The sequence below is a fragment of the Melanerpes formicivorus genome, unplaced genomic scaffold, assembly GCF_026170545.1.
Source record: "Melanerpes formicivorus ecotype bairdi unplaced genomic scaffold, bMelFor1.0.p_v2 SCAF_285, whole genome shotgun sequence".
Classification (NCBI taxonomy): Eukaryota; Metazoa; Chordata; class Aves; order Piciformes; family Picidae; genus Melanerpes; species Melanerpes formicivorus.
The window spans coordinates 109,469-135,586 of record NW_027142637.1 but is presented as its reverse complement, the minus strand read 5'-3'; the positions used below and the strand labels follow the sequence as shown (position 1 = coordinate 135,586).

The 26,118-nt window shown below is 40.3% G+C and overlaps 1 protein-coding gene across 1 annotated transcript in view; it reads right to left on the bottom strand.

The window, feature by feature from the left end:
• The window catches only part of LUZP2 (leucine zipper protein 2), a gene marked incomplete at its 3' end in the record, with an annotated part of 166,109 nt that extends 142,589 nt beyond the window's left edge, over positions 1 to 23,520 (bottom strand). The window contains exon 1 of the mRNA XM_068170101.1: positions 23,255 to 23,520. Coding sequence (XP_068026202.1) covers positions 23,255 to 23,316 — 62 coding nt within the window. The remainder of the gene's footprint in view (positions 1 to 23,254) is intronic.
• Between the last annotated feature and the right edge of the window lie 2,598 nt (positions 23,521 to 26,118).

Below are 26,118 nucleotides of genomic sequence, written 5' to 3'. Positions count from 1 at the left end.
TGTACCTACCATTTCTTGCTGGTGTGAAGGAGAAATATTCTTTTCTAATGTATTTCAGGTGCCAGTCAAGTTTTCCTGTCGGGAGCTGAAATCTAGTTAGATCTTCCTCCCAACATTCCCCAAAGCCTATTATGAAACTTGTACAGACATGTGCAAGGCCAAATCAGTCTCAGTGACATGACTTGGACTCCTTTGATCACAGTGTATATGACTTTACAATTGCAGTTAGCAAGAAGTCCTTTCTAATGCTTCAGCTGTCAGTGGAAGAGGCCACAGAGACCAGAGCCCTGAAAGAAAGAGAACACAATCCTCTCTCCCTTACCTCTGCGAGCCACTAAAGCTGCTACCTGTGACTAAATTCTTAAAGAGCAGACACAGAAGACTGTGGTTAGGTCCCAAACAGAAAGTTGATTTTTAAGGTCATTTATCATGCACTAAAATTAGTCTTCCTTGAAGCCAGTGTTTCTCAGCAGATAAAGCCAAGCAGGGTTTTATCTATGGGATATTTCCATCACTATCCATTTTCTAACATGACAGTCACAAGCTTTCAAAGAAGTATGAAAGGCAATGAAATTGAGTTTAGTATTTGTTTTACTTCATAGTGTTCCTGGCAATCAGGAGCAAGCCTTTTAGAACAGTCAACTGGCATACATGTATCCAACAGGGCCTTTCTAAAGAGAAGTGTGCCCATTTGAAAGATATAGGAACCATCTATGCTATCTCTAATTGTTTCTGTTTCTTAACTCACAAGGCATTCATAGTAGACTGTTCATGGCAGATACACACCAAATTTTTGATCAGCATAGAAAAGCCACCTGCAATATCTGCCAAAATGTAGCTGTTCTTTTCAATTGGTCAAAACTATATTTTTTTGTTGTTGTTTCTGAAATAAGAACACAGTTTCTGAAAAGGAGAAAACAAATTCATTCCTTTTTTTTTTAGCCAAGAAGTGGATATAGTAGATTTAGGCACTAGCTGTCAAGGCCACACATAAAAACAGCAAAACAAGAATGTTCTCCTATGCTGTGTGTTCTATTGAATAAGAAAGGTGAAACAATAATCAAATCATTTTCCCTGCTGTGAACTGTTGAACTGAAATCTTACCTCAGTTGGACTTCAGTTTTATGGCCAACCCCCTGCCCAATTCCTAGCTTTGTGACCGAACCACTTTGCGACACATTTCGTACTGCACAATAACGTTTAAGTGCCCACTGAAATGGAAAGCAGCAAGAAAGTCTGATTCATACAGGCCTTTAAATAGTAGGTATATTTTTCTACTGAACAAATATAACTCATCGACGGAAGGCTGTATTACTCAAGAAAATACAAATACATTTTCCTTAATGGTTTTCTCAAGCCAAATTTAACTGCAGCTCTGACTTAAATCTGGTAAGAGAGAGATGAAAAATAGCTTTGATGTGACACAAGAAAATAACACAGAGGGAACAAGTGACTCATGTTTAGTCATTCCTTCATTTCCATTGGATGGACACCTATGTCATGGCTTTAAATTAGTAAGAGGAGGAATTATCCCACTCATTAGGAAAAAGATTTCCAGTTAACTTGCAGCGCAACCGTAAATCCAAAGCTAATTTGCTAACATCAAAGATCATTAAACGTAGACCAAGTCCAAACCCAAAGGGCTCCTAGTTAATGCTGAAAACCTGAGAAAGCAGGTCTGAGCTACTCTTCTGTACCACAACAGCCTGAAAAGTCACAGTGCATAATTCTGCTCTTCTCACTCAGTTTTTCCAATTACTTGTTGTAAGAGAAGCCGTTTAATGAGCACTGTTGTGTGTGCAATAGCAATTGAACTTGAAAATATATCCTCTGATGGCTGCCTGTTTCGCTGGGGTGGACCTGCATTAAAATCAACAAGGAGATTGAGTGATTTAAATGGATTTCTGACTTTAAAAAGCAGAATTTTCCATGGTATACTCTCTTAAAACACATACCCTAGCCTCATTACTGCATGAATTCCATGCACGTTAAATGCACAGCACAAGTAATAGTTTGACTGATTTGGTAATATATTTTTTACCTTAGCTTGACCTTTGTAGGAGTTTCACAGGTCTAAATCCATATTGCTAATGGAAAATTATACTGGCTATACGCATAAGTTTGACAATTGCATCTGCACACTTTGTTAGGATGTTGTCAATTATATTCTTCTTCTCTTTCAAACTAAAGTCTCCCATCAAACACTAATTTCTGAAAGAAATTTACTGTTGCTTTTTTTTAAAGAATAACTTTGTTAAAAGATCTTTAGTCAAACTGCAAGATGGAAGAGATTGTACAGAGGAAAGATTAGGAGAAATTCTGACCTTCCGTAAGAAGGAAATTCTGTGTGGCCAGCAGGAGCAGGGAAGTCATTCTGCCCCTCTACTCAGCACTGGTTAGGCCACACTTCGAGTACTGTGTCCAGTTCTGGGCTCCTCAGTTCAAGAAGGATGTTGAGTTGCTCGAATGTGTCCAGGGAAGGGCAACAAAGCTGAGGAGGGGTTTGGAGCACAGCCCTATAAGGAGCGGATGAGGGAGCTGGGATTGTTTATCCTGGAGAAGAGGAGGCTCAGGGGAGACCTTATTGCCATCTACAACTATCTGAAGGGACATTGTAGCCAAGTGGGGGTTGGTCTCTTCTCCCATGCAACCAGCACCAGAACAAGAGGATACAATCTCAAGCTGCACCAGGGGAGGTTTAGGCTGGATGTTAGGAAGAAATTCTTCATAGAAAGAGAGATTGGCCATTGGAATGTGCTACCCAGGGAGGTGGTGGAGTCACCATCACTGGAAGTGTTTAGGAACAGACTGGATGGGGTGCTTGGTGCCATGGTTTAGTTGATTAGATGGTGTTGGGTGAGAGGTTGGACTTGATGATCTGGAAGGTCTTTTCCAACCTGGTTAATTCTGTATTCTGTAAAGAGATATGTATTAAGTCATAGAAGATACACTGGGACAAGCAATCATTTGGTTATCTTTATAGTATCAAATGAAAGTTAAAAAATATGTTTTTTAAACTGTAAGTATTTCAAACAACACTTCACAGACACATTTCACATCATTCAACTACACACAGAAGTACATGTGACAGAAGAGTACTTGACCCCTCCAGGGTAGCACTTGGGCCTCACATCGAGAGTTATCAAGGCTGATGGCACCTTGCAAACACCACTCTAGAGTCCCTCCAGGCTGCTTGAAGTGCCCAGATTGGGTAGAGAACATTTTTTAACATTCACAGAGAACGGTTGCAAATATCTTTCAGCTGGAACTCCCCAACTATAATGAGGATTATCCCATCCGTGCGATAAAGTTTACATTTCAACTTTCCTCATGATTGCGGCAGAATGCAATTAAACCTGAATTTGGACAGCAGTACTTCTTCCTTATGTGCTTGCTCTTCTGCTAATATCAAACATAAGCAGACTTTGCTGCTCTTGTGAACACATTTGAAACTACATTTACTTGAAGGTTGCCTCAGAGATCACTTAGGTATAAATCACCAACTTCTTAGAACATTCTAGATATTAATTCACAGCAGGGAAGGTGATGGATAAGTCTAATCTCACTGTCTGAAATGTAACTCGATCATGGAAGATGGAACCTTGTTTTGTCTTTAGTAAAAAGAGAAACAAGGTTTTATTTTGCTGTTACTCTGAAGTCTTGTGAGGAAGGACCCATTCAATAACAAGAGCAAGTTCTGCTTGCAGTCAGGTCAGTGACATGGTTTCTTGCTGATTTCAAGCAAGACCAACGTTCAATCCAGAAAATATCAACCCAAAACATTCCTGCAGTGGTGTAGTTTCAATGGTTTGGTTTGGTTTACTTATGCAAACGTGGGGGCAGAGAGCAAGGGCTTAAGAGTCTCTCTTAAAGCTATTAATCTGCCAGAACCAAACCATTACTAATTACCACTCTTTTCAGCTTGTGGGATTTTGATTTGGTTTGTGGTGTTGGTTGTTTGGGGTTTTTGTTTTGGTTTGTTTTTTTGGGGGTGGCAGTGTTGTTTTTTTGTTGATGCTTTCTTTCCCCTCAGGAAATACAGTGTGCATTATTACCAAGGCAAGTAATCATGTAACAGAGAAGAAACAAGCGATGGAGTTTTCAAAGTATGACAGTTTAATATTGCTTTACCTTCTCTTTCTGTTGTAACATAAAAAGAATATTAAAAGACATTTGACACCTGCAACACCTCTCTTTAAAAGTACAAACAGATCATATCTAAACTATGAGGAACAAAGTCATGCTCAACACAGGATGGGGTCCCACTTATTCCTAGGCTCCCTTAATATTGGAAATACTTTATATTTCAAATTTTCCAACACACAGCTATCTGAGACAATCCACTACTTCTAATGAAATAATGAGTTGTTAGCAATCAAGTACAGTAGCTTGACAAGAATGGGGAGTTTTTTGACTTTGATAATAGCTTCATAACAGCTGAAGAATAACCATGATTTTCAAACTACAAAACTCCAGGGACAGTTTTGAAATAATGTAAGCAGCAGCTGATACATTACCAATCTCTACAAATACACCAGCTGAGGAAAAATAGTTCTGCAATATTCACTCACCACAGGATTCTTTTGAACACAGGAGTTTTTCCTGAAAATTAGATGCTTAATCTAAAATGTCTCTAAGTTCCAACAAGTACATTTCTGACCTCATATTTCAACACAAGATAAAGTATAAGGAAATAGTGAACTGGCTCCTCTGCCATTTTACTGGAAAACTCAAGGCATTTATTCCTTCACTATCTGAATTAGAAACATATGCACATAACTTCATGTTTCAGTTTGTTCTCTATCTTATTTCTACAACCCTTCCTCTAAATTTTATTGTCAGCCTTAAAGGAAACTCCAATACTATAACTAAGTCTTCTACAAAGTCACTTGTTTCCAGACTGCTATTTTCCTGTCAAGCAATGTTCCTCTTCATCCTTCACTACTTATCAGTTCCTCCAGAAAGTGATACTTCACTTTGCTTCTGTTACCTGTTGGCAATAATTCCACTGCATGACGACAGCTGTATTTCTGCAAGTTACATTTTCAACACTACTTCATTCTCCAGCATCTGAGCTGAACTTTCATTGTGCAAATCTCCATGCACAAGCCTTAGACATGCTGCTCTTTTCAGAGCTGCACAAGCCCTCAAGCTTAAACCCTGGGAGAGCAACAGCCAGGGCACATTCTTTTCTGTCCCCATTGTTTCAGTTGTGCATCATTTACCAAGTTCTTCAACGATTCATGCTCCACCTCATGCAGGAATTAAAATCCAAAGTTACAGTCTGGCCTTCGGAGAAAAACATTTGTTTCTCGCTTACTGTGGTGTACCAAACATATGTTAGCCATCTAGTGAAACCATGTGAATCTTTTCTGACATTGGTATTTAATACACATGGCATCGCTGAGTATCTGTTGGAGAAATAAATGGGATTTCAATCTCAGTCTTTCTCACTCCATTACCTGCCTTCTCTCCACCTCTTTCCTGAAGCTGAACTGATTTTTCTATCCCTATTTCTCTCATCCTATAATGAAAGCTAAACCAGAAATATTTTTAACTCAGTTCCCTGAATGTAAGATAATTTAATGATGCAGTTCTTTCCAGTTCATTTCCAAGACCCATGGACTTGAGGTGTACAATAATGCCTACTGCTTCTGGTGGGGGCAGGGCACAGTGATATAGAACAGAGCTGGGTCAGGACTGCAACGTAGCACAAAGGCAGTACTGTCACACTAGCATTCTTAGAATGCACTACACCTCATCTACCTCCATCCCACCTTCTATTTCCCCTCAAGCACTGCATTTTATGTCTACATTCCACCATCCCTGATATATCTGTACACATTCTGACACTTCTAAGGGAAATGTAAGAATTGTTATTTTCACGTGGCAACACAACACCACGGTTTTAATTAGAAGAGTACACTCTTTCCTGACTCTCAAAGGGCAGGCACAATAACAATTACATCAAACTAAAAACTAACACAGCATCAATCATAATAACATTAACAAAAAAACCCCAAACAAACCAACTCCAAACAGATGGCACAAGCCAATTGATAGCTGTACCTGTAAGGCATGAGCAATTCACTGAAATAGCAACACACTATTAGCTCCTTTAAGCAGGAACTAAGCGAATACAAAAAATAAATGATAACAAGACTGAAAGACACCAGTCTTAAAAGAGACCTTGTTGGTCACCAGAGGATAGGGGTACAACAGTATGGGGGTAAACCAGAACCTTGCTTCAAACCATATTCTATGCAGAGCCCTACAGCCCTCCTTGTTTAGTCACTGATTAGCAGCAAGCATTAAGCATTGCATGCAACCTGTAACTTCAGGAAACACTGAAAACCATGCCTTAGTGTTCAGTATTTTAAGAACAATAACAGATAATCAAGTAAATTACTTTCTGTTCTGGACTTTTCATACCACTTGCTGAAAAAAACAAAACCAGACATGGATTTCTACCCAAATCACCTTAGTGTTGCCAAGATAAATACCCTAACGCTCTCCACCATCTCACCCACTGATTTAGCATAAGGGAATAATACTGACAACCTAAGTGAGTGGTTCCAGATTTTGCAAATACTTCAGCAGGTAAAAAACAAAAGCAAAACAAACCCCCCCAAAAAACAAACAAAAAAAACCCAAAAGCACCACTTACAAAATTCAACTCAGCTACTGCAGTTGACATAAATTAGCTCTCTACTCTTAGCACAGTTTTTCTCTATTAGTGAATATGAGTGATTAGCAAAAGATATATTAGTCATCGTTGGACCCTACATGAACACCCAATTTTCTCCATCTCTGTCTTCTGTCTGCTGCAGATGCCATACAGACTATTTTATTCAATTCTCTTCCACATTAAAGATTTTTTTTTAATCTAGCAGCAGCTTAGCAATGAACTCATTAAATGAAGCATAAAGCAGAGATCTTCCAACAGACCTGTCCATTCCTGATTTCCTATTGCCCAGCACCTTACAAAGTAGGAATGAACTTAGAAGTGGCCTTTTGGAGCACTGGCTACCCCTTTTTATTTCCTAGTAAAGCAGAATACAGACTTAACCACATTAGGAAAGAACTTTGAGGTCATTGAATCCAGCCTATCACCCAACACCGTCGAATCAACTAAACCATGACACCAAGTGCCTCATCCAGTCTTTTCTTAAACACCTTCAGTGAAGGTGACTCCACCATCTCCTTGGGCAACCCATTCCAATGGCCAATCACCCTGTGAAGAATTTCTTCCTCACATCCAGCCTAAACCTCCCCTGGCACAGATACCATTTGGAAGCAGGTGTGCAGGTGAATAAGAAAGAAGACAGGCAGACATTAGACTGATCAATAACACACAAAGTGAGTATAATTTGGAAGGGTGGAAAACTGGACCCAGATTAGAAAATATTCCTGCACGAGCAGTAGGGAGGGAGCTCTGGTTTATATGCTGCAGTTATCTCAAAGGAGCTAGTTTAGTTTTAGAAAATAGAGGTCATCTAATATTATTATTTTTCATGTTTGGCTGTTCTTACAAAGCTCAGCCTAAGAATCAAGTCTTAAACATCGATTTGGACTCAAATGTTGAAAGCGCTAATTGAACTGGCAAAGATACAATGCTCACAATTAGAAGATGTCTCCATTTGGTTAGCAGCCAGAACCATAGACAGAATAAAGTTGCAGATGCCAGCTCACAATGTGAGCCAGTTCCACTCTGAAACACAGTACCCGCATTTCTTTCTTACACATTGGAAAGGAATACAGTGATCCTCATGTGGCAGTGCAGACATTGACCTCAGGTACTGGCTTCCAAAAGGGGAGTTTTCGTATCTTCTCAGCATCACAGATTCAGCCAGAATTTAAACATCAGAATATCCAGATGCACTTTTCAGTAGAACCATCTTTCAGGTATGATGTACAGCTTTGCCTGTTCATGTACAGCTTTGCCTGTTGATGTACAGTGTCCACTTACTTACAGAAACCCCTTTTACTCTTTTGACTTGCCTACTGAATTCCAATATAAATTGAAACACAGTTTTGCCACACCTGTATTCTTCACTTTTGCACATTAAAAGTCATATGGTTGAGCTGATCATTATGAACTGATAAGTGCTGGAACATTCAATCATTGTTTTCCCTACTAATGCAGTGGACCAGCAATATCTTATGAACCACTCTCTGTAGTAAACATTAGCAAAACAAAAATGAAAACTCTTAAAGTATCAAAGGCTTAAAATTTTCAAGTGACAGAGCTGCTAAAGATGTTTCTGGGACACTGTAGTTGTCATAAATTTCTCAAGTACAATCAGCCAGTGGAATAATCTTCACAGGGAATTGCAAATGTTGGCTTTCCCAACATTGGACACTTGTAAGACACAGCTGGACAGGCTGCCAGGCCATCCTGTCTAGACTCTGTCCTTGCCAAGAAAGGTTGGACCAGATGATCCTTGAGGTCCTTCCCCACCTGCTGTTCTCCCATTGACACTTCTCCCACACACAAATAAAAATGTTAAGCCTAACACAGACCACTTCATCAATTCCAAATTATCTCAATTGAAAACAGTGCTGGAAGGCTTAGCACTGATAGTTTAAGAGTGAGCACTGGTCTTTGCTCTGTTCTGCAGAAGTTAGTTACTGCTATTTTAGGATACAATTTTATAGATCCCTATCTCAGTGGTTTCTGTAAGTGGATCTCCTAATTTTTGACTCAAAGCTGCCATTACTTTATTCTCTTCCTTCAATGAACAGTTTACTATAACATGGGCCAAAAGGCTGAAGTTCTGCAGTGAGGAAACAATCATTAAAACATCCCTGTGAAGACAGTGTTAAATCCTTAGCTATCGTAAATCTTCATAAATAAATTGCTTCTGTATGATTGCAGAATGTTAAGAGCAGCAACTCTCAGGAGAGCAAATAAGTAGTGAAATGCACTCTGATTTAGGGATAAGAGTTTATAAGAACTCTTTTCCAAAGGAAAACAGATTGCCTAAGTGTTATTGATAATTTTTCCATAACACCATTGTCTTGTCATTTAAGTAGTTCTGTGTCTTTGATCACAAATCTCTTTATTAATTTCTCATCATCACGGCACGCAAAAGTTTTAGGATGACTGATAGCTTCATTTATTACCAAAGGTAACACAGGGCTCTGGGCAACCTGATCTAGTACAGGATGTCCCTGCTCACTGCAGGAGAGTTGGACTAGATGACCTTTGGTGGTCCCTTCTAACCCAAACCATTCCATGACTCTACTTTGAAGCCCAGCTGTCCCAAGTAGGGCAAACATGATTTTTTATTATTTTGTTTTAATCTTTTGCCTAAGTTTATTTATTATTACTCAAAGGCAGATGCAGGATTCTGTTCATCCCACCTATTGCTCCAATCAGGCCTGAAATCAAATTTTACAAGCCTAGTAATTTTCAAAAGCTCAACTAACCTTCATAACATGGATTGACAGGTTACAGGAAATATTGCCCATTCATAAAAGGATTTGAGAGTGTGGTGGTTTGAGCCTTAACTGGGACTTAAATGCTCAGATGGGGGCATGGCTGAGAATCCCTCCCCTGCTCCCCCCTCCTCTTTCCCCATAGAGAGGAAAAAGAAAGGGAAGGAGCAAATCCACCAAGAAATAATTTGGAGTCGGCTTAGAAGTAGAAAAGTAAAGATTTTTCTTTCAACTCTATATATGTAACAATAACAGGTAGGGTTCACAAGGGTAAGGAACAAGGATGGATGGGAGGAACAAAAAGAATACAAAACCAGTCCCTTTGAAGAGGTGTGGAGGTAGCAGGGAGAAGGATCAGGCCTGACCACATGGCAGAGAAGCAGGAAAACACCAGCAGTCCTCGTCCAAGCAAAGGCAGGGGCCAAGAGAGCTAATGGCTGCAGTATCCTGCGTTTTATAGCCTTGCTGGGCAGGGAGGGGGAGTGGAACAGACTAATTTAGTTTCCCAGGGGGAAAACCCCCTGCAGGGAGGGCAATGCTTTCACAAGCCCTCCCCACCCCTGCTTCCAGGATGAGTGTTAACCCATCACATGACAGAGAGACTGGTATCTTTCTCTAATGAAGACTGGAAGGGATACCTGCCATGGAAATTTTGCAATAGCTTCAGTGGTAGTTAAGAAGAGAGCATGCAAAAGCACCCACTGTTTCACACACATAAGGGAGTAGTTCAGAACAGCCCTCAGGGTGCAGCAGATGCTGCCACAGATCACACTGAAAACCCAACCTAGCTAGGAAACACCCACCAAGATAACAGAATGCTGAGTAAGTGTTCAGCTCAACAGCAGCTTCTGAACTTACTTTTCTAGTAGCATGTGATGGGCTGAAATTATTCCCCAAAATGAAATTGCCAGAGCAGTTCAGTTGGAAAGCAAATGAAGTTGTATTTACAAGCAGATTAAAATCTAGATATATGAAATGCAATGAATATGTACAAAATGTACAAAATTTGCATATATTTACAATTTATAAACAGCACAAGAACCCCCCTGGACACAACCAGGGGGCTTCCAACAGCTTTCCCCTCCCTGTTCCCTTCCCCCACCCTATACAAAGGAAAAGAGAAAGAGAAGAGCAGAGGGTAATTTGTTAGTACTTAGTCACAAGAACACAGCCAAGGTCAGCAACAGCCAAGCTAAAGCACCAGCTAGTATCAGCTAGAGTAAAGAAGCCAAGAGAGAGAGTTAGTTTATACAACTAACTTTTACACCAAGGGGATTATTTTGACCTTGTCATTACTTTCCCTTTACATCCAGTGGTAATTTATTTACATTCTAACACTTTCTGGTTAATCTGTGGAAAATTGTCCTAGACATCAGCCTAAAACTGCCACATAATGTTAAGACCTATGCAACAAAAGCATTGAGCACTGGCGGCTAAATGTAATCTGTTGAAACACAAGGAATCTCCAGAATGCTTTTACCGCTATGAGGATGATTGCAGGACTTTGATATCTCTCCTATGAAGAAAGAGTGAGAGACCTGGGGCTGTTTAGTCTGGAGAAGAAAAGACTGAGATGGGACCTGATCAATGTCTATAAATATCTGAGGGGTGGGAGTCAAGATGAAGGTGCCAGGCTCTTTGGGGTGGTGTCCTGTGATGGAACAAGGAACAACAGGTACAAGCTAGAGCAGAGGAGATTCCACCTAAACATGAGGAAACACTTCTTTACTGTGAAGATGACCAAGCACTGGAACAGGTTGCCCAGAGAGAATAGAACAGAACAGACCAGGTTGCAAAAGACCTTTGAGATCACCAAGTCCAACCTATCATCCAACACTATCCTACACAATCAACTAAACCATGGCACCAAGCACTGCATCCAGTCTCTTCATAAACACCTCCAGTGATGGTGACTCCACCACCTCACTGGGCAGCACATTCCAATGGCCAATCTCTCTTTCTGTGAAGAACTTACTAACATCCAGCCTAAACCTTCCCTGGTGCATCTTGATACTGTGTCCTCTTGTTCTGGTGCTGGCTGCCTGGGAGAAGAGACCAGCCCCCATCTGGCTGCAGCCTCCCTTCAGGTAGTTGTAGACAGCAATAAGGTCTCTCCTGAGCCCCCTCTTCTTCACGCTACACAACCCCAGCTCCCTCAGCCTCTTATAGGATTTGTGCTCCAAACCCCTCACCAGAGGTTGTGGAGTATCCTTCTGTGGAGAATTTCAAAAACCTGCCTGGATTCATTCTGTGTGACCTGCCCTGTGTGATCCTGCTTTGGTAGGGGGGTTGGACTCAATAATCTCTAGAGGTCACTTCCAACCCCTGCCATTCTGTGATACTGTGATCTTTTTTACGCTGAAGCGCAAGGCCTGTTCAATTGTAAATCTGCAAAGGTGACAGTCAGCAGAAGAATTCCAGAACTTGTCAGAAACAATGTTTGTCTCCAGCATAGTCTCTTGTATTCAAAGGAAGTGGCAGGACATTTAAAAATAAAAAAATAAGCCCAGTGTTATGTGTAGAAATGAGTTGATAGTTTTGTCTGCTGAAGGTGTATCCAAATTTGACACTTAAGCATTAAAGTCAAAACAAGATCCAAAACAAAACAACCTGGCCATTTTGGAGCATTTAATTCTGTACAAACAGAATTATACAGCTTCACTCAAGCCACTGAGAAAAGATAGTCAAAAATCAATTTTCCACCCTTCATTATGTGCCTACAACTCGAAATCCTTTGCACAGAGGCACACACACTATACATATTTATGTATCTTCCCTTGAGCTAAAGGGAACTTTTGCATTCAGAAAATGCATTAATGGAACTGGGTATAATTTTGCAGTCTTTAGTTTCTTTTTATCAGCACCTACAATGATGTTTTGGCATTTACTCCAGCTGAGGAGACTTCCCTCTGTCACTTTTTTTCCCCATTATTAAATTACCAAGAAGCAGGTAAAAATTCTCTCCATCCTCAGTGTGTGGCAAGTAATAAGCACTAAGGAGATTTCCACATACACACACACACTACTTATAAAACAGTGTTATCTGTAGAATACTGAGAACTTTACCCTTAAGGTAGAATTAGATGTATGCCATTTATAAGGTTTTAACTATATGGAGCATGGGTATCTGCAACACAGGAGAAATCTGTACTATTCCCTTAGAATCAAGGTGGAAGTGTTTGGGTTTTTACTACTTTCTTATTAGGAGAATAGAATAGAATAGAATAGAATAGAATAGAATAGAATAGAATAGAATAGAATAGAATAGAATAGAATAGAATAGAATAGAATAGAATAGAATAGAATAGACCAGGTTGGAAGAGACCTTCAAGATCATCACGTCCAACCCATCATCCAACACCATCTAATCAACTAAACCATGGCATCAAGCACCCCATCAAGTCTCCTCCTAAACACCCCCAATGATGGCAACTCCATTAAAGCCATATTTTAGAATCACTTTTTAAGCTAAAGCTAAAAGGATTAAACATACACCAATACCATAAGTTCTAAGTAATGAGCAGTAGCAAGGAGAGCAGACCAAAACTGCTTCCCCCCAGTTTTTGCTCACACTCTACATATATCTTAATTAATTACTTTTTTAAAACTTTCTATAGAAAGAGTAGCACCTGGGTGTAGATTCATAGAATAGTTCAGGTTAGAAGGGAACTTAAAGATCAGGTAGTTTCAGGTGGCTTGCCTCTGATAAGATACAGGTAACCAGAATATCTCTGGAATGGGATCAATAGTCCAACTTACTCATTCACCACATAATGTCTTTTTTCACCTACCCCCTTCTAGCAGATACCAAATTAGTCTGTTTTCCCATCACCCTCCCTTTGATATCTTATCTCATTCTATTAGGCCCTAGAATGGCTGTGGCAATTTCTCACTTCTGGCTTTGTGCAATGAAGTTTTATAGGGATACAGGTTCCCTGCAGATTGGGTGGTTGGGAAGGGATTGCTTGAACGTGTGCATTTGTTTCCAGCTCAGTCATCAAACTAACTGCTGAAAACTCCTCTACTTATTTTTCCAGATGGGTCCTTGCAAATATTTGCAAGAACATTCTGTGAATAGAATAGGATAGAATAGGATAGACCAGACCAGGTTGGAAGAGACCTTCAAGATCATCAAGTAGTCTTCTACAAGAATGGCTCAAGTTACTGTAAGCATCATTTCATGCCCTAGAATGTGAAAAGATTTAAGGCAGATGAAATTATTCCATACTGCTTCTTCCAAAGTTCTTTCACGTTCCTCTGGTAGCAACCACCCTTGGCAACAGCACTTTATTCCATAGATTTAATGCAATGTGTCAAGAGTTAGGGTGACAAAAACTTCATGTTCCTGTAATGACTAAATGTTATTGGGAAAGTTTTTTTTTTTCATTACACATGAAAATACCTTTTTAACACATACATTTAATCCTCAGGTTTAAGCAGCAAGGAAACATATGATTGGCTCTACAGTAAAATGGAAGCTGCAATGTTTAACCCTGACTGCAATATCAACTTCTCTTCATTACCTATTTGATGGAAAGGGGTTAAACTGTTCAGATTATATTTTATAAGCCATCCATGAAGGATTAGGCTCATAAAAAGAAGGGAAGATGTATTCCTTATACACTTAGTTCTGGTATCTGTGTCCTGTATTTTCTTCGTAGCTATTTCAGAAGCTACTTAAATTTTGTCAGTCTAGGTATGTATGAAATAGGCATAACTGACTAACATATTAATAGGCATAACTAACACATTGAAACAGGGAGTTGTTCTGACACTAGTTGGAGAACTGATTAGCATTTCTTTAAAAGAGATTTATTTATTTTCTTACAGCAATTTAATTCTTTCTGCTTCCAGTAACAGATAACAATTTCCCCTTGAGCCTATAGAGCTCCAGCTGAGTAGAAATTTGGGAAGGAACTAGGATGTTTGAAACAAGGGAGAAAGAGAGAGATATGAGTTAAGGAAAAATACTAAATTGAATGTCTGCTTTCATAAGCTTTCCTGAGCCAAATACAGCACATCTGTGTATACTGAACAGCAGATAGTTGTTTTACAAGTAAATAAAAAAACCTGCAGAGAAGTCTCTATTCACTACCCATGTACTCAAGGAGTGCATTTTTTTTTTTCTCCATACATCATTCATATTCAGAAGTAGAGATTTCGAAGAAAGCAGTATTTAAGACTGATCCTTCAGTGGGTTAAATAGCACAGGCAGCACTGATTGCAAAGTTAGAGATGCATAATGAAGAAACAAAAGGGAAGCAGCAATGCTAATGCGGATTCCGACCATGGCCATAGTGTTTCCAAAGTTTTGGGGAATTAAACATTAAGCAATTAGGAATTTACATTAGGCCAAATTACCTTATTCCTCAGCCCAGACCGAAACAAAGAGAGCTGCAAGGCTAGACCTTCTAAAAGAGGCCAAGATGGATTGCTAACAATCAGGACTCTTCCCCCCACCACACACATCAGCAGCTAAATAGCAGTTTCATTTTCAAAGCATACAGCTCTCACTGATGTTCAGGTTTTCACAAGGTTAGCACAGCCAACATGCTGTCTGCTTTTGAAATTCCAAAGGCATCAGATTAGACTCATTCAGCTCATTTAGAGAAAATCCACTACAGATTACAGGTATTAAGCCTTCCTGAAATGTCTGGTCCCTTGGCAAATCTTGGCTCCCTTCACGGAAGGAAAAAGGAAACCAACCAAATCCAACAAAAAAGCCACAGTGCCTACTTTCAGAGGAGCTCATATCAGGAACTTTTGTACTCTCCGTAGAGCAGAGGGGTAGATGTGCAGCAGGGATGATGGACTCTGGCAGTCAGTAATAAGTAGAAAGGATACAATGGCTGTGTTGCATATCTTGACACAGAAAAGTAGAATTAATCATCAACTGATCGGTTTCAGCAAAGCAGCTCAAAGGTTCAGCCACTTACTCAAGGCAGCCGTTTGCTCTGTGCCCTTCCTGAGCACAAAGAGATTTCTTTACAAAAAAGCTGTAAGTGGAACAGTAGTAAAATGGATTTCATTCCTCCATTTTCAAGAGAGACAATCTCTCTTTGCACATCGAGCACACATTTCATTACACCACACTTCATCAAGGGGGAATAAACTTCTTCAACAGGTAATCTAATGCCACCCAGCACACAGCTGCTTTTCAGTCTTGTCAGCTCATGTTTTCCACACTTTCTTTTCTTTTCCACATTTCAGTAAAATCTCTTCTCCCCACCCTCCCTACCTCAGTTGTTGCCACATGCTGGCCTGAAACAAACACATGACTGGAAGATCATTCAGCTGTGATGAGCATAGCGTACACAAGGCGGACACGGTTCATTACTGGGCTCATTGTTTCTCTGTGTCCCTTGGGTCCCCAAGCAATTCTGAGGTACAAAGTCACAACTCCTACATCTGTAGTTATTCACATCAACAAAATCAGAGACACCTGAAAAGCAGAATGAAGTTTTGGGACTCCAACAACTGCATAGTCCTAGTAAACAATCTCATTTTGTTTATCTCTTACCGTGCCAGGTAATTTGACTTCCCTTCCCGTCACCTACTACCAAGCCAAGTTTTATAAAGACCCATACGAGTTCCTGAAAGTGTATTCAAGCATTATTCTACAGTGAAATTACAGAGACTGTACTCCATCACAAACCTCCATTTGCCTGTCCTTTCACAGAAGGTGTTCTGATGCTCATTAAGAGATAACATAGGAGCAAAGTCAGTGATAAGACATATCATTGGGTGAAAGTGTAGTGGCCTGGAAGTGTAGTGTCTGTATAGAGGAATTAGAAGCTGCTGCAGCTCCATCTTTAACCAGAAGGGAAAGCTGTTAGCTCTGTGATTAGATGGGATTTAGCAAATATGTGCTTGATTTTCAAAGTGCTTCAACTTGCCTCACACTGGGGAAATCTGTTTGGCAACCAGCTTCCACTTTTAGAATTGGTAAATGGAAAGGAAATCTACATAAATCTCACAAGGAAATTGTGAGCAGAAGTTAAACAAATATGACCATTCATTAATAACAACATGCAAATGGGGGTGGGGGGTGGGTGGATAAAATAACCATTTAGGTAAAATACAGTAGCTGGGAGCATAGTGGCCTTAACCTTCCTAAGATGGCGAGTGAAGACAAAACACACTACATTTTTTTTTGGCACTTCTCTACTCCTTTCCATAGAAACTATCAATCAATATTGGCAGGGAAGATATAGAGAAATTCTGTCCATGCTTGTTTCTTCAGCTTATGAGAGTCAGGCACATTGATTTCAATCATGATTCACCCAAATATTCTTTGTTTCAACTAACGCAGCAGAGACTTCAAAGGGAACACTACAGAAAGCATTGCAAAGATAATACACAAAGACTAATAAACACAGGAGTGATAGGAGGTAAGAGCTGAGATGAGTGAGTAACAGCACAAGAAAGGAAGGAAGAAGACTCAATCATAGCACACAAAACCTGCTGTTTGATGCAGTGTCCTACTTATTATTCAGCATTTCTAAAATTGCCACTCTGATGTCTTTGAAATAGCAATTGCAACATTACGCATCTTAAAGCTTCGCACAACATAAAGACTGAGGGATGGTATGAAATGTCTTTATTCTTCCTGCCAAACACGTTCCTTGTCTTCCACACAGAGAATATTTACAGATCTGACCCTTACCATGCAGCTGTGCAAAACTAAACAATGAGTTGAACAGCAGTTTTGACAAGTGACACGAATGAGATGTATTTGTCATTAGAGGAGCGTATCAGGAGGATTACTATCTGTGAACAAGTTTCTGTTAAATATAGACAATAATATCAAACTCTCAATCTCACAGAAACAGGGCTTGCAAGTTGAGGTTAAGATATCCTTTTACTCTGCCCCAGCTCTAAATTAATAAATGAGAAAGGAACATGAAAGAGTCAGCCTTACAATTTCTCTAAACACACAAAAATATATTAAAATGTCAAAAGTAGCTCCACAGCAAGTCTCCTGGGCAGGCAGGCATTATACAGAGCATAAAAAGCAGAATTCATGCTGTTCTATTACAGTAAAACTGGATTCTAGAGACCCTCAAGATTTATCAGAGATCACATGGAACTTCTAGAACATTTTGCCTGCAGATCAAACCTCAAACAGGTCTTTCCTGATGGCTACAAAAGTTATTTGTTTCTTCTCCTCCCTTATTTTTTTCCCCCTTATTCCTCCTCTTCTTCCTTCACATTCTACATTTGCTTTTTTTGTTAATTGGTTGGTTGTGTTTTGTGTGCTTTGGGAACTTTTTTTTCCTCCCAGAATGTAGAAAAGGCTTTGTTTCACCAAGGAGATCTAGACACTTGTTTATAAATCATCAAAACAAAGCCATCATGCTGAGCATATTCCTTGAAATAACAGAGCTGTGCTGCTGGTAAGTTTGTGCTATTAGCCTTCAACACAGACCACTGCAAAGCTCATGGGTTTGTAAGCATAGTACGGACACGAGACATGTGCTAAATGCCACTTCTGTCCTTCAAATATAAGGCCTTACCAGTAATCAACCAAACATGCAGCATCATCCACATTGATGGAAATCAGAAAGCGTGCACAGCCCAGAAAACTCAGAGAGCAAAAGCAAGTGTGAAAGGAATTCTAAGCATGAGTCAATGCCATGGAATTTCGGGAAGACTTTGAAAAGTGCGATACTAAGAGAGTCTCGTGTTATCCATGAACCTACAGCAAAAATGCAGCATCTGGGTTTTTTTCTGCTAAAAAAAAGTAGCCTACTACTGTCCTGCAGAGTTCTATTTCAGTCATGGGGAAAAGCAAGGACATTGCAGGACCTCAGCCTGAGATCTCAAAAGTGAGAATCAGTTTTGACTACTTGCCGGAGTATGTAGAAATGGTGTGGCTACGGCTGAGGGCATCAGCACAGACTGAGTCTCGTTCTTCCACCTCAAACTCTAGAAAGGAGCAGGGTTCCCCCCGCTTTCCTATCAGTCCTTCTTTCAACATCTGATTATAGTTCAGTGTTTTTAAGACAAGACCTTGACAGCTAGAGACAAAGATTATTAAATGTTCTCCCCCACACCTCCTTATAATAACATCAAAGGTGTTTCCCTTTATCTTCCCTTAAGTCTCAAACTGAATCTTTTGCACACCTTTATCTGAGGGGCTGGAAAAATATCAATATTTTCATATTCCTGAAAAACATAATTACCAAACCAAACAAATGTAAACAGTCAACCTTGAAAATACATGCAGGGGGGAAAATAAAGCATTTAGATCTAGTTCTCACATTTAATAAGTTTTTCTATAACCTGCAACAATAGACGCACACCAGATCAACACCTGTATCTTCATGAAGCAACATCCACCCTCCAGAAATGAGCACACTACTTTTATCCTGCTACAAACTGCAGAGGTGGCATTCTTCTGAAGCCAATTAACTACAGATTGCCTTTTAACACCAATGCAGTCAGACTGCCAGTAAACTGCAGTAAGGAGGAAAAAAGAAAAAAGACCAGTGGTCATTTCTCTGCCATAAAATAAGTTCTGTCTTCTGCAGCCCTGCTATTTGCACATCCATTTAATGAGTTGTTGTGGTAGTATCATTGCTATTCTGGGCCCCTCAGTCTGGGAAAGATGTTGAGTTGCTGGAACTTGTCCAGAGAAGGGCAACAAAGCTGGGGAGGGGTTTGGAGCACAAGCCCTATGAAGAGAGGCTGAGGGAGCTGGGGTTGTTTAGCCTGGAGAAGAGGAGGCTCAGGGGAGACCTTATTGATGTTTGTAACTACCTGAAGGGGAGTTGCAGCCATGTGGGGGTTGGTCTCTTCTCCCAGGCAACCAGCACCAGAACAAGAGGATGCAGTCTCAAGCTGCACCAAGGGAGGTTTAGGCTGGATGTTAGGGAGAAATTCGTCATAGAAAGAGTGATTGTCCATTGGAATGTGCTGCCCAGGGAGGTGGTGGAGTCACCATCACTGGAAGTGTTTATGAAGAGACTGGTTGGGGTGCTTTGTGCCGTGGTTTAGTTGATTAGATAGTGTTGGATGATAGGTTGGACTCGATGATCTCAAAAGTCTCTTCCAACCTGGTTAATTCTATTTTATTACTAAAGTGTATCTTGTATGGTTTATGATCTCGTTCTCAGCTATAAAGTGTTCTGTCAGAATACTCAGTGTCTTTGCATCTTTGTCATATTTCATGTATGGACAGAAAGGAATTTATTGATAGAGGAAGAAAAGGCAAGTTTTGTATCACATCAAGCTTCTAAGGATTCACATTTTGGTCATTTAGAAAAAAAATAAATACAAGATTACTGGTGTCCAGCTTTTCAATAGTAATGGTCAAGTAATATTCACAAAACTGTCCTTTCAACTGAAAGTAAGGAAGCCTCATTAGACAAGACAGGCTGGACTACAGCTCTTAGTTATTGACGCCAATGACTGACTTCATGCAAACGTTTCCTTCAACAAACAACTTCCAGTCTGAATGCTTAGGTGTCTGGGGCCACAAAAGCACAGGGGTGGCTGCAGGGTCTGACCCTGGCACTGTGTGCACTCACTGACTCATTTCTGAAGTGGTATGGGAAAACAATAACATGGTCTTCAGCGAAGCATGACAAAAAAAGCATCATGTACAAAACCATCACATTACAGCTGCCCAAACCAAGATATCCAAAGGAAAGTAAAAGCGGACAGGAAAACACACACTTCAGAGTAGTTTTATCAAGTTAGATTCACCTTCCAAAATGTTCCCCTTAACATTTTATGGGTCTGATTTTAGAGCAGTAAATTTTACTTCTTCCATCAATACATCTGTAGTTAACTGGACACCTCAATCTTCTTACTTCTTTGTCACTGCAAGCAACTGGAAATATGACTACGGGCAACTCAAAGCCCCACCAAAACTGCTTAAGTAATGAAGAAAAGATTGCTCATTTCTAAACCATGAACCTGCTGTAAATTGATAGGCATTTGGCTCATGCCTGACTTTAAACCATGCTGATAAACTACCCTCAAACAGTTCTGAAAATCAGATTCAACAAGGAATGCAATGTTTAAAGTGCCAGCTGCGTATTTTCCTCTTTTTAACAATACTATAAACCAAGAAAAGATGACATGCTGTGGTAAGAGCTGAACTCATTAATTCCTATTTGTTTTCAATTAGGCTTGAAGACATGCTGAGATCTTTCAAAGTGTCACCATGACATGATGGAAAAAGGGATGGCATCACCACATGACAAGGAACAAAAAGCAGCAGCTGTCCACCTCTACAGTGCCATGCCCACTGAGTCCAGCACCAGTGCACAAAAAGAAGGCATTGTGCTGTACAAACTTTGAGTAAAATAAATCTTCATGATGGAAAACTTTCTCCCCTGCAAGGCTGATGCTTTGCCTTAGCTAAGCAGTTTCAGGCAGTAAGACATTAGACCCTGGGTTGTTGTTTTATTTTTGCACACACAACTAGTCCTGCAACCCTACTCTGTTTGGGTCCAACCCATGAATTAACCATATGTTTACAAGAAATACTAACTGCCACAGGCAGAATTGCCTTCTGCTGAAGGAGATTAAAGCATAATCTCTTTCCAGTAGATGGCATATTGATAGCACCAAATCATTTTTTAAACTTCCATCATGTACTGTTGAAAAATTACTCCATGTTCTATGCAGCCAGCTAAAAATTAAGTGACTTGCAAGCAACTGCTGAACAGAGTTGTCCAGGACTTTTATAAATCTCCAACTCTACAGCAGACTTTCAGTCTCCTTTTTGACAGGATAACCAAGCTGGTATCAAAAGCTAAATTTCACTTTGCAACACACATTCTACTTGGGTGGGGTTTTTTAGCTGGAAGTCCGCTCACATTGATCATTTTCATCCCTCACGTTACATGAGAAGGTGAATTATGCGCCACAAACTTATACTCTTATGAAAGTATAGTTCTCCCTCAGAGTCATACAGTTCACAATTAGCATTAATGTGGCAAGTTCAGCTTCTTCATATTATTTCCAACTACTGTTTGGAAGGTAGGGAGAGACTTGTTGGTTTTTACAGCTCATTTTTCTCACAGATAGTATTTTCTAAAGAAGATGAGGACCTGCTTTTAGGGCTTTACACTAGGCAGCTTGTTCCATTTTACCCCTCTGAATGTTGAGGTAGTTTGCAAGACTTCATCAAAACGTGAAAATTTAGTATACTTTCCCACCTCCCTTTTCACTAGAGTTTAATCTGCAAAAGCTCATGTAGGATATAAGCCTGCATCTTTAAAAAGTGGTTTGATGCTTCCTCCCCTTTTTAACTCTGGCATAATTTAGCATAGAATGCATCACTATTAAAGGAGTGCAAAATCATTAATCTGAATTGACCAGAAGTTTCACACTTGACTGCTAGTGAATGTTTCCTTGGACCATTTATTAAATCAGAAGGGATAATTACTGAATCACAGTATATTACCATTTTCTTCCAGGTGTTATATTTCAAAGATCATTGGAGTGATTTGCATGGACTGGTATTACAAAGTCCCTAAATAAGAAGTATTACCCTCACCAAGACAACCCTCTCCAAGGGACTGAAGTAACTGAAATATCTGGATAGTCTTAACTTCTCTATTTGAGGCCTTTTCTCCACTCAGAGATCTTGTTGCTACTTGTGTTTATGTAGAGATGTGCTCCTGCTGCACCTGAAGACAATTTTTTCCTCTCCTTTTATTTTCTTTTGAGTCTCAGTGAACAATTAAGTCTAAAAACACACAGTGCATGTGCCAAAAGCTGCTTCCATGCTGATTTTACAGGGAAGAGACACCCTGATAAATGTACACGCACACATCTGCTGATAACACGCTTTATGGACTTATTACTAAGTAGCCTACAAACTTCTAACACAGCAGAGAAATATCACAGTCAAAATTTGAGCTTGGTTTTCTGATAAGGAACTGGAAGTTAAAAAGCCTGAACTGACAGCAGCATCATTTTAACAGATCTGCTCTGTACCAGCATTAACTTTCCATCTGTGTACATCGAGGCAATGGGATAGAGTGCCTCGGCTTTATCTTTTCTTTGCTGAACATATTCTGTCCACAACAGAGAGAATATACTATCTCTGAGCAACTGAGCAGCACACATTATCTTATCAGAACACTGCCTGGTCAGAAGAGCTTTTATTTTTAAGCTGCCATAGAATTTTTTCATATTTTCTCAGTGATTGATTATAATTGCCCAGAAAGGAATGCTTCTAGATTCCAGCAACTTTTTGACACATGTTTTCCAGCATTGGCATAACACTGCAACATCTCACCTGCATTTTCATGGTAAAAAAACAACAACAAACAAATAAACAAACAAACAAACAAAGCCAAACAAAACTAAAAAATAAAATAAAAGGTAAACCCTAGGTCTGTGTTCAGATATGGAAACATAAAGTGACATGAGACTGCCCAAGTGTTCATCTTGTCACTCTGTATAAGGTAAAAGGTTAGCATGGTCTCAGTTTCAGCTGTTCGGCTTCCTTCTTTCCAATGAAACTCGATCCGGTTTTGCTGCTGTATATGCAAACCTTGTATTTGTTACTGCCTTGCTACACCACACAAGCTGTGGGTCAATTTCTACAGGAGTAACAGTTTTACATCACAGGAGAAAAAAAAAAAGCCTAGAAACACCAAGAGAAGACTCAGTCTCTTTCAGAGGATCGGGAGGGGGCGAGATAAGAATCACAGAAGATATCTGCTCTAAACTTCCTACCCCAGCTGAGGATGAAATCTCTATCATTTCTCTTGAGAGCACTGAATCTAAGATAGAAAACAACAAATAAACCAGCAGAACTCCAAGCAAAATAGCTCTCGGTACTCACCTAGTGCCGAAGACCAGTGCAGGAAAGAAAGGCAGCAAGTAATAAGCGGAGATTAATCTCATGCTGGAGCTCCTCCGTTCCGTTCTGTTCCGTTCCTCTTCGCGCCGACTCTTTCCCCTCTCCTCGTCTCTTCCCGAGCCTCGCCTTGCCTGGGGAGCTGCCTGCCCTGCTGGGGAGGGTCCTCGCTCCGCCACAGCTGACAAACCAGCAGACTGAGTAGGGCAAGGAGCTCCGAGTGGGATTTGAGCTCAGGAGTGATGTCACGAGGCAGGGCGAGCTGCTGCTGCTGCCGCTGCAGCCCACAGCTCACAGCCCACAGCTCACAGCCCACAGCCCGGCCGGAGGATGCGCTGGTACCCGCTGCTTAAGCGGCGGCCAGGGAGGGATGGGCACACGGGGCTGGGCACTTCTCTCTGAGGTGACGGCAGAACATAGCTGAGAAAATCCTCCTGGAAGGAAAAATAAATAAATAAATAAAATTTTAAAAAACCCCACACCACATCAAAACAATGAATCCAGCGCTAATATTTTCCACTTAGTGTCTTATAAAGACCTTAAACAAAGACAGATGATACAGAAACGGAATGGTTCCAAGGAAGAGTTAAGTCTCAGATCAGCCTGCTACAATATCTGGAACGGTGTCATTTCTGTTGGCAAGAATTCACAAGTTACTGTTTCAATTAGATACTCATTCACCTCAGTGCAACATCAAGCTGAAGGTAAGAGCAGAAATAGCTTCCAAAGTGGTATTTTGAAACATCAATGTCACCTCCAAAAACCCTTCAGCACCTGAAGCAACTAGGTGCTATTAAGAGTGTTTTCCTGCTTTCCATGTCTGTATTTACTCAGATCTTAACTTCTGTTGGAATAAATCAGCACTGGATAAAGGTGCTTTCAAATTCTAAGCATTCCCTACCTTGACACAAGTAAAGCTCAGCTGATGGCAAAAACATACCAAAGTATAACATTTAAACAAGAATCATCTTTCCATGGAATGCAACAAACAAACTTGTGTCCAAGTGAACCAAGTGTGATTGCTACAAGAGGGAGTTTCGGTCATCTGGTGCTTGTCTGAACATATGAAAGGGATCCAGAGTAGAGTAGAGTAGAGTAGGGTAGAGTCGAGTAGAGTGGAGTGGAGTGGAATGGAATAGAATAGAATAGAATAGAATAGAATAGAATAGAATAGAATAGAATAGAATAGAATAGAATAGAATAGAATAGAATAGAATAGAATAGAATAGAATAGAGCAAGTTGGAAGAGACCTTCAAGATCATCATGTCCAGCCCATCATCCAACACCACCTAATCAACTAAACCATGCAACCAAGCACCCTATCAAGTCTCCTCCTAAACACCTCCAATGATGGTGACCCCACCACAGCTACATTATACATCACATGCATAAAATACAGGATTCATTGTTTAGGCTGCTGTGTCAATTTATTTCATTGGCAACTGAGGAGAAATTTTGGAATCCTTCAAAGCAAATGGAAATTCACTGTTTGGAATGGATTGGAACCTTTGGGAAATAAGTATTGACCCTTAACCAGACACTCTCTTGACATACAGATAGAATTAATAAATTCAATTATTTGCTACATTCTTCAAGTATCAAAACGAGAGGGAAGGAGAGACAGCCAGAAAGGAATAAAAATATGTTATTCTGACTCCTTTTCCTTGTGTCCAACCCTAGTAAATGAGTTTATTTTTTTTTTTCAGCACATCTGGCAGCAAATTCTATTCCACCCCATTAATTTAAATCAGCATTTATTGTTATTTTGATGCCATATACCAGCATGAAAGAAACAGTCATGTTACCATGGATACTTATGATAGAATAGTAAAAAGGTCATAAAAAGTGCAGTCAGCTTGTCATTTTCTCTTCCAGAAAAAAACCAACCATCCCGGGCTACCAGGCACCTCACAGCAGCTAATAGTTCTTACAGCTCCCTTTTATGTGCACACAGACAGAACATGGAGGAAGGCACTGGTGCATCAAGGGAGAAAATTATGCCTGATGATGCTGCATGAGCTTAAGAAAACTCATGAGATTTTGCAACTTGAATTATTTTTCATTTCCATTATTGCTCTGCTTTTTTAACTCTTTTTTTTTGGTCTTTTTAGGGTAGATTATGGTGAAGAGTAGAAGAAAGAAGCCTATTGCTCCATCTTGGTTTCTTCTCAAGGTTTTACTATGTTTTTTCTATGAGTGGCTTAGTGGCTCCTGTACAGGTAGTCTGCAGCTATAGTAGTGTTGTAACACCCAGATATCACATCTTGATTCTGAATTGATTGAACTGTTAGGAAGCTTTTCTCCTTAGCAGCACTGCTTCCTTAGTCTTGTTCTGATAGGAATACCCTACCCAGGACTGGCACAGGTCAGTTTCAGCCTATGAGCACCTCAAGGACTCAGTGCAGAGGATTTGCAGCAAGCTTTCCTACCTCTTTTCAGGACATAGGTGTGGGAGGATCTCACTTGGGCACAGCCTGCACAGAGCCAGGCTGTTTGGAGATGGTAGCAGTGGCTAAGCAAGGAGTGCAGCTATTGCAACGCTACATGCTCAGATAGGCTGAGATAAAATTGTGTTGCTGTGACAAAAAACTCTCAGTGCTGAATGCAGGTAGGACAAAAGCAAGAACCTGCATCTTTAGAAGGAAATGTCTATAATTAAGGGCTGGGCACTTAATCTCAAATACTACCTCACTGTGCTCAAGCAACTTGCTTGAAGCCCTCAGCTTGAGGCTGAGGGAGCTGGGGTTGCTTAGCCTGGAGAAGAAGAGGCGCAGGGGAGACCTTATTGCTGTCTACAAGAACCTGAAGAGTTGTAGCCAGGTGGGGGTTGGTCTCTTCTCCCAGGCAA